General features: G+C 49.1%; 3 protein-coding genes across 3 annotated transcripts in view; 1 reads left to right on the forward strand and 2 right to left on the reverse strand.

The window, feature by feature from the left end:
• Positions 1–1,574: 1,574 nt before the first annotated feature.
• Positions 1,575–2,644, reverse strand: MAA_01593 (Arrestin-lik; the record flags this gene model as incomplete). The annotated part of the gene is made up of 2 exons (XM_007819591.2): positions 1,575–2,517; positions 2,625–2,644. The coding sequence occupies 2 exons, from the start codon at positions 2,642–2,644 to the stop codon at positions 1,575–1,577; spliced, it is 963 nt and encodes a 320-aa protein (XP_007817782.2).
• A 1,288-nt stretch (positions 2,645–3,932) lies between these two features.
• On the reverse strand, positions 3,933–4,253 carry MAA_11527 (uncharacterized protein; the record flags this gene model as incomplete). Its single annotated transcript, XM_011413522.1, has 1 exon — positions 3,933–4,253. One exon carries the CDS (start codon positions 4,251–4,253, stop codon positions 3,933–3,935), a length of 321 nt encoding a protein of 106 aa, XP_011411824.1.
• A 3,318-nt stretch (positions 4,254–7,571) lies between these two features.
• Positions 7,572–9,598, forward strand: part of MAA_01592 (Ribonuclease H domain protein) — a gene marked incomplete at both ends in the record, with an annotated part of 2,586 nt that continues 559 nt past the window's right edge. Inside the window, one exon of the mRNA XM_007819590.1 lies at positions 7,572–9,294. Within this exon, the coding sequence (XP_007817781.1) occupies positions 7,572–9,294 (1,723 nt within the window). The remainder of the gene's footprint in view (positions 9,295–9,598) is intronic.

The raw sequence follows: 9,598 nt of genomic DNA on the forward strand, positions 1-9,598 counted from the left end.
AAGTGGGGCCGTTCCCTTACACCTCCACGCCCGCGCCATTCGCGAGACATAATGTGGTTGGATCTCTTCCAAGAACCACTGGCGTCGAAACTCTTGTCAAGGGGTGGTGGCAATGACAATAAGGAGGAAACAGACTGCTTGGAGCGTTGCACTCATTCATTCTGTGTTGAGTCTTAGAGACGACGCTGGTGCAGATTTTGGTTGATTGTGAAGTGCGTCACCCGGACAATGATGACCGATGAAGAACTGGAAGAGGATATCTTGCGTCGTGTTGGAGGGGAGTCAGTCTTATTTTGGGGCTGCAGAAGGAGGAATCCGGAATCCGGAGGCGTCGAGTACCGATTCCAGACGGTGCCGTTCTCTCACGCCGACTTTCTTACTCTTAAACTCCCGCCAACTTCGGTTTGGTGGTACGGGAAGCGTTATGCCGAGGAGTCTTTTGCAGATCGCTTTTCCTGCTGCTTAAGGGATATAAGGGGGCCATTGGCGGACATAACTTTACTTTTGGATGAACCAGAAGTGGAAGAAATTGGCCGCGCATCTGTGTGGGCTGAGTTCAGAAGTTGAGCGCACTGCCGGCCGCCGTGGTATAGACAGACGCATTGATTGCGGCTAGACCTTTACTGGTAATATGTGCCTGCTTGATAATGGGGCCCATAAGTTTTTATATCGTTATGAAGCAAATCTTTACCCACAAGCTCAACATCACACAGAACGTTATATGGGATCGTCGTGGTCACATTGGGGTAGCGGTCACACCATCAGTGGGCCGAACATCATGCTGTGGCAACATTTTTGGTGGCTCAGAGCATTAGTGCTGCCTAGTGGCAGCTCTTTAGAGAAGGCCAATATAGATATTTACACGCACGAATAATACGAATGCTGTACATTAAACTCATGGACTACTGTATGTATTCATACGATCGTGAGCTAGAAGTCAATACAGCATCATTCAGCGAGAAGAGCAGATACTGTACTTTTCATTGTAGGCTAGTGGTGTGTTAATATAAAAATAATGACAACTACGTAAATAAACAGCTCGAACTCTTTGCCAGCTTCTCCCGCTGCTCCCAGTAAGTCATGTGGCTATTGTCAATTGAAGCCAATTTTCCTATACTTTTGTCTCCTCCAGGCCATTGATCTCGTCCTACGACAATCACGACCCAACCACCCGAAAATCTGACTTGGTCTAAGAGTCCAAGAGTTTACTCATGATACAAGTTATGTTCTCCTGCTCCTTTCATGACCAACTCACTTGATTGAGGACCATGCCATTCAACGGCTCTCAATTGATAACATGGCATGTCGCGTGGCTGAGGATGAGAATCCGTCAAGTGCTTCAATATTCCGCTTTTGGCCGCAAGTAATTCATGACACGTTGGTCATGTATATGGCGTGAGTATCTTGGCGGAGCTATTGCGCTCATACGCTGAGGGTGGCCAGAAAGCTCCCTTCGAATGACCAAGCCTCCGTCTTGATCAAATGAGGTGCTGGGCTGTATCACAACCGCTACGGGTAATTTTGCGCAAAGCTAAGAAGAACAAGCCACGCAGATGATATCAGCCAAGCCGTATTCACTTGACGAATGGGCAAGTTCTGTTACTCACATTAGATACATGCCCGTCCGGGTTCTTCAGTACTGCAACTACTTCGACGAAATGGGCGACCTTAATCATGCCGAGATCAATATCTTGAGCGCATTCTTTGAGACTTGAGGGCAGCGGCAACCGCGCAGACAGGCACCAGCAGCCCATGCCTAGATCCGTTTTCTTCTTTGCCGAGAGTTGCTGGCATCTCCCGTCGTTAACCCATGTCTTGGCGAGGACTCTCGTGAAATGATTTGTTGTGGTCCGCCCGGCGCCGTTTTTCACGCATGATTGTCGGTCTTCGACTACCTTTAGCCTAATGCCCTCCAGGTCCAGCCCTACAACGAGTGCGCTGACAAGTATGCTCAAGTCAACGACTCCCCCGAAGGGAACCACCCTCTGCGGAATATTAAAACAGTAATCCACCTTATTTCTCCACGTCCCTTGTGAAATCTCGGCATGAAACGGCTCCACGGCGTCCGTGGCAGCGACGCGAAATATGCGCACGTGCTTATGAGCCTTCTCCACGGGGACTCCTCGACTGTATATGGTTGCCTCAAGACGGTACTTGAGACTCAGTTCTGGTAGCTCTTCAATACTTTCGGTCACGTCGCCGGGAAGGAGAAGTTCAAATGGATACTCGTGGCGCCCTGTAGGTAAAGTTACGCCGTCACTAGTTGGGAGACCTATGATGGCTTGGGATTGCTCCGAGATGATGGTTTTCGACAGTGTCGTTTTGGTGGCATTGAAATTTAATACTTTTTGCCACTTTCGGACGGAAGCATCGGCTGCTTCAAGTTTTCCCAACAGGCGTAGGCGGAAATGCACTTTGTTCACAGGTGTGGACACACGAAGCAGCACAGAGCCGATAAGTACTTGGCCCGCGGACTCGTGAGGGTGTCCTCGAAATGAGATATGATCCCGAATCAGACTAGATATGGAGACGGAGAATCAGCAATTTGCTTTCGCCTTTGTATTGTTTGGAATCGAGGGCGTGTAGTCGGATGGCTTTGCAGCTACCGTGCCGGAAGTCCTTACCGAATGTCACACCGCACCATCTTGTGAAAACAAGAACCCTAGATAACACAGCAAAAGCTCGAAGTTGCAATAATCACGGTCAGTCATGATGGATGAATACCTGGCCAGCCAGGTACGGCCAACTTGGTCTTAAGTAAAGCCAACGAGTGTCAGTTTCATGAGTTTTCTTTCAATCAACCAACCCCCGGCACGCATGCATGGGCTTACAATTTGGAAGCAGAAATTCAAGCCATACCGAACCACGACACCGTCTCAACAAACTGCGTGCGTGGAGTGTGCACGGCGCCACCTGCAACCTGGAACTCCAGTGTTATATGCCGTAGGCGGGCCTACTGGTACTTAATATGGAATCAAAGATGTCTGTAGTGCTTGTGGACCATGCTGCCAAAGAGAGCGTCGAAGTAGTTTGGTCTAGAAGATGCTCCCAAACAATCCTCGTGAGCTGCAACACCGGGTACTTGTAACATGCCTCTTTGCCATGTGGCCGCGGAAGTTGCGTTACAATGTTGATCTGTGCCACAGCCCCTTGCTATCCCTCGCGTGCCCTCGGTGCCGTGCCCTCGCGTGCATTGGCATGAAACTATGGGTGTTATCAAACGAGGGCGCCAGCTTGGTTGTGTTCTCTGGAAGCCGCACCAACGAGCACGCAGGATAAAGTCTCCCTAGACTCATAGAGCTTTCCACTTCCTCGTAAATGCTTCTAGGAACCGAGAAAAGAACAATGCGCGTGAGAAACACACCCAGCAATGATGCCTAGAAAAACGGAAGTCTCTACCAGAGTATTCAATATCCACTGGATGAGATACTTGGCAAGAAGTTGCCCCGAGGCTTGGAAATACACCAACCATAGCTGATATAACGGAGAAAACCATTTTCAACAAGCAACCTTTCACTGCACTGGGCTGGATTATTCTACGTAAGAGATTATATAACAAGCCTCCATGCGACACCTGATCGGGCTTCTCCCGAGGGCCACATGACATCCTCATCAGGTAATGGAGCCCGGCACGCGAAGTTGCGCGTATTTTCTCCAGGACCAAAGCCAGGGGCTGCCTTCGTGTATCAGAGTCTACGTGTTACGTCTTCAGGCGAGTTACCCATACAGGCCACCGTCGCGCGGCCATTTGCCTCGGTCTGGTCTGGCATGGACAGCAGGGCTTTAATCGACACTTTATCCTGAGCTTCCAAGGCCCAGTGAAGCGCTGTGCGGCCACTCGGATCTCTGAAAAACCTATCCACATCCCTGTGTTTCTAAGATCGCTTCAATAGCTGCGGCATGGCCATGCATGGCAGCCAGATGAAGGGCGGTCAAGCCAGACGGAGACTGGCTCCGACGTCGACATCATTACACTTGAGCAGCAGACGCACAATTTCGGTTTGGCCCCAGACAGTGGCCAGTAAGAAAAGACCTGTTCTGCCGTACATGTAGTGAGTGAAATCGATGTCGTTAGACGTCAGGAGCATCTCGACAGCGGAAGCAGGGCCGCGTGCAACGGCGCAGTCAACGAACATGCCAGGCTGGCGGAGAAGAAACTCAACCAATTCTTTGTCGCCATTCTCGGCAGCCAAAGTTAAGGCGTCTTTACCGTCAATATCGTGATACAACTTTATAAGTTCGGCTGACCGCATGTGCCTTGGTCGACCTGTGAAATGTACTGTGGATATGTACGTTGTCTATTCACGGAGATAATGTCGCCCGAGAAACTCACGGAGGGTACCCCAAGTTCCTCCGGTCCGATCAAGGGTTCGGCAAAATACCATGAATACGAGGGGTTTGACGGTCACCTCAGAGATATTGCAGTGAGTCCTTCATCGCTGTCGAAACTCACAGCAACACTGTTAGATGGTAGCTGAATGGACCGGGGAGAATGGACTAGGGAGAAGGGACCAGGGTGCCCACAAAATATTCTTCAACCCTTGCCTGAGGGAACTACGCGAGACCGCGAGGGGCATGAAATTTTTTATGACGTTATGTTTCGAGTCACTGGTCACTGCGAGCTGAAAGCGCCGGGCAAAAAGACCACAAAATTAGCACCCCTTTACGTGGCAGGACTGTTAGGTGTCAGCGACAGGTGGCAGGACCGATGTTGGGATGTTTTCCGCGACTCAGTTCATTTGCTGGCCAGTGAAAATAATTACGCCAATCATGATTGTAAACCCATGTCGCCGCTCAAAAGCACTATGGAGAAATGCCTGCAACCAAGTCTGCGCATAATAAACACCTAACGCATGAGAACCCGTATGTACAATGCAAGCAAACACATGGTTATGAATGTTCCACCGTCCATTTCTTTATATAACACTTCGAAGTTTCAGCCCTCGATAACGACAAAAATGCCGGGGGTCCGATATTAGCTTTGGCAATAGTCAACCATCCACATAACGGAGGCTATCCGCATGTTAAGCCAAAGGCATACGTAAATACACACTCTTTGGCTCTTGCAGCAAATATTCGCAATATTATGGCCAGGCCACACCCACTCCAGCAAACTGAGAGACGGAGGCCGCAGAGTCGGGCTAGTCCAAAACACAGGAGAGTTAGATCATCCAGTGTACTCAAACCCCAAACTCGCGGCACAGATAGAACTCGTCATTCCGCAGGACAGACTCTGTTTCAAGGCAAAGGTGACAGAAAAGTGTCTGAGCAGAGGCCTGAGGTGTCGAAAACAACGCGGGTGTACCGACAACAGTCTCCAAAGGAAGAGTGGTACCCACCCTCAGGATCTTGGGAGAATGTGCAGTACGCGATTGATGCTGTGGAAAATGACTCTTCTGGTAGACTGGTAGCATACATCACTTGGCCCAATGGACGAAAAATTAAGCTGCTGACGGCCGTGCTATGCAAGAAGAGTCCGCAGAGGGTACGTGACCTCCCGCACAACAAGAAACCTGCCGCTAATGAGATAATCAAGCAGATTCTGCAATACTACGAGCGACATGCCGTCTTCAGACCTCAAGTAATTAGTGAAATCTAGCGTTCGGCTAAATATCCCTTGGAGTTCTGCATTGTCATGGATCTTCGCGATGAACGACACCGGGTGGGTTTGTGTCAGTGAAGACCAGACACATGCAAAATGTGGTTGAAAACGCTGCCCCTAAAATCTCCAAATTTCCATCCATACAAGGAAGAAATTCAGATGCATTTCGATTGTTCTGTACACTACAGTACTACTTTCGTGGCAAATATGCCATGTGTATGGAAATGTTGACGTTGAGCTTACGATGGACAACCAGGCACCTTCGCTAATAAATTCGAATTACTCCGTACTTGTCAACTTCCACCTTCGAGTTTTCGGGAGCCCAGACGTGGTTTCGAACCCCGCTCGTATCCATCCCATCGGGATGCAACCCCTCCATCTCCAGGCGAGCGTCACTCTTGCCCTTGTTGTCGCGTATCCGACTTTTCTCGAAGAAGAAGTACGCTTTGTAATACATTGCGCTGGTATTCCCAGCCAGGGGACCTCGCATTGCCAAAAATCGCTTCAATTGACCTCCTTGTAATTTGCGACAATCCCCGGAAGCGATAGAAATGGCACGAAGGAAAGCTGCCTGCGTGAGCCCCTGGATCCTCAAGAAACCACTAATTTTCCGCCGTATAGTGGCGCAGGTGTCGTAAACAGGCACACAATTGTCATCCTCGCCTGGGAGTTGGATTCCCGATACATCGAACACATCGACATTGCCCCTTGACGAATTTGTCGGATCGGAGCTTTGGGCAACTGCTGAGTGAGCCTGTCGTGCGGCTCTAACCATGCCCGTCGTTGTCATGCCGTAAGAGATTTCCAAGCATTAACACGGAAAGAAATGATGTTTCTGACTTGCTTTGGCGTACAGTGAGCGCCGCCTGCCGAACACTTCCCAGTAGAGCGAGGGCAGGGCCAATATATAACAAATACCAGCAAGTTGCCCGAATTCATTTGCCGCACCTGTGGGCTTCGTTGCGGCCGTCTCTGCGTCGATTTGACGTCCGACTAAACTTGAATAAACGTTACAATGTATTAATATCATTGCCGCGATTCATGTGCGCGGCTCGTTGAGCATCGTTGAAGAAAGTTACCGCCAGCCCAGCTCGGTACACAGATGCACCCACACACACCCCCACATAAGATATTGCGAGCTGTGAAGCCACCTCCGGTAAGGAACTATCAAGTTGTGTTACACGTTTCCCAAGTCATCCATGAGCACAACCTAGTTCCCAGCTCTCCGTCATTGATGCCTTACCGGTACACTAGAAGGCTTTATTAGTGTCGCGGTTTCGCTACATAAGATAAATAAAGAACCCTTTTCCAGGCTAGAAATGGATTAGTGTAGTTGTGGGCATGTACCTTCAAGTACCGCTTAGAAGACGGGTCACTGGGCTCAGACACAGCCACGCACGGATGAGTGAGGGACATATTTATTTAAATAACGCCACGTAGGGCATAATCCATCCTCGATATCGCAATGGCCAGCCAGAGAGCTCATAAGACTGGTGATGCCACACACACGATTGTATGGGATAGCCTGGACAAAACGGGAGACTCTTGATTCCTATCTAAAAGAGGGGAATTATACAAAATTAAATACTTGTTGGGATACTGCTGCGTAGGCAGCAGCCTACGCAGCAGTATTACGATTGCCTGTTGCCACTTGCCACTTGCCAATGGCAAGTTGCCACCTAGGCAGTGATGCTTGCGTGTTCTTGACAGAGGCAGCATTGTGCTTATGAGCGACCTGATCTTGACAGGTGACGAGCCACAGCGGCTCATCCAGGAACGTTTCGAATCTCTATGTCAAAGCGATACAGTACAATGTTATTAATACTACAAGGCTTCACGACTTGTCGCGTGCTTTGCTACATGGGCTTCCAGGTCCAGTTGATTACATTTAAACTGGGCCAGGCACCTAACCACCCGTTTAACATCGGACATTTCTTGAAAGCAATGCAAAGCTAATGCCAAATGCACAATGAAACCACTTTCAGACGCTGCCAATGTTTCATCGGAAACCCACCATTATCCATCTCTAGATGTTTATACGGCAATGAATGACGGCCCTTTCCATCATCTGCACGATTCGCATGCTGCTTATCGGTCTCTAGTTTCACGGCTGGAGCCTAAATGTGGCTCGCTCAATGCTTACGCTGGTCGAGTGGCATTTTACCATCTCCTTAGCCTGTCCTCTACGCGACATTTGGCCTTTGGACTCGCAGCACTGTTTTCTTGTGACCGCGGAATGGTAGCAATTGGGAACCATCAGCTGCTTGACAAGTACAGTTCATCCTCTACTACTGTAGGTCTTACTCATACAGAAATAAAGGATGATTCACCTCACCACGTCATCTTGTTACTTGAAAGGAGCGAGTTGGGTCAAGCGACGCTATTGGATTCTTCAGCAGCAACTTTGGCACAACTTATTGTTTCCACTTTGCTAACACATCTATCTGGCAACGCGGATCCTATACACCTAGTTACACAAAACCTTCTTCTTTCCGGACTGACTGATGCCCAATACGCGGAACTGGATCGATGTATTTGGGCCGATCAGCCAGAGATTCTTTTAACTCCTTTAACCGGCCTCTCTCCGGAGCAGGAAGCTCAATTCATGGCCTTTTATGAAGCTGAAGAGCTTGCCGCTTCGCGCAAGGAACAAGTGAACAATTTTCGCACGCTCATGCTTAAAGACATGCGTTCCGATTTCGGCAAAACTCCAAATTTTTGCAATTTCTATTTTAATTTGGCCGACAAAGTTGCCCACGAGTTCGATGCTGTCATTATAACCGTTCATATTTTTCGTGACACTGTTTACTCATCCAAGTTTCATCTGAATGGCTATAACCATGCGGATCCCAAACCACGGGCACTAGTTCGAGTTCAATCGATTACATGGTGTATGGGACTACTTGCTGGCATGACGAAGGATGTAGTTCCATTGCCTCGGATTCATGCGTGGTACAATGAACACGTCCGTCCCGCTTTTGAGCAATTAACTGGCAATACTGGTATTTCTGAATCAGAAGGCGAGAGCCCGGTAGATCTTTTGGCCCGACGAGATGCCGTGGACCTGCTGCACAATGACAACACGTTGAGAGATCTTCTATTTACCCCCGAATCACTAGAATATGCGTACGATCCCTTCGCAGCCTTGTATCATGCGGCCAAGAATGGCGATGTTGAGCAAGCGATACAAGCGAACAGACATACACGCATGCGACTCGCCGATAGCGAAGCTTGCTCTCTCATGTTAGCGGCCATCCAGGGCAAGCATCTGAAGATGATTGACTGGCTCATGAATGAGGAGACATACTTTCGTGACATGCCGGAGGCGATCGTGTCTGCCGCACTTGTTGGCGATGATGTATTATTGGAGGTGATGAAATATTCCACAGACCCTGCCTTAGAAGTTGCATTTTGTCAGGCTGGGGCTCGCAGGGACCAACCCGAACAAGCTGTATCACGTCTGCTGGGGTACCTTGGGGCTCATCGTCGCCAAAGCCTCTCAATCTACTTCTACGCGATGGATACCGCTGCCGCCTACGATGATTGGCAACATGTCGCAACTTTTCTTGATATTTTGGTGAAGCCGGAGAACAGCCGAGACTTGCGGGATTTGGATCAAAAAGTTATATCGTGCATAATCAAGAAGGCCAAAGATCCGGACATGCGCCGAAAACTGTGCAACCTACTAGATTGTATGATGGATGAATGTGATAGCGGTAGTGATTTTTGACAGAAATAGTGATAGATAGACCATTTGGTCAACATATCGCCTTTCGTCTCAACTTTGCCACCGAGAAAGACGCAACGTTCAAGCTCAGATGACGCGGTGTTTTAATGACGTCGGACTGTCCAACTGTTTGATCGCCTACGTTGGCGATCCAGGACCCCCACCCACTTGGAAGGAAATTTGTGTCTTCCCGTACATGACATCATATAACACAATTTTCGTCCTTCAACGCGTGCGTCTCGTACCTCCTGTTGAACATGAAACAGCAT

The sequence above is a fragment of the Metarhizium robertsii genome, assembly GCF_000187425.2.
Source record: "Metarhizium robertsii ARSEF 23 chromosome Unknown MAA_Scf_9, whole genome shotgun sequence".
NCBI lineage: Eukaryota > Fungi > Ascomycota > Sordariomycetes > Hypocreales > Clavicipitaceae > Metarhizium > Metarhizium robertsii.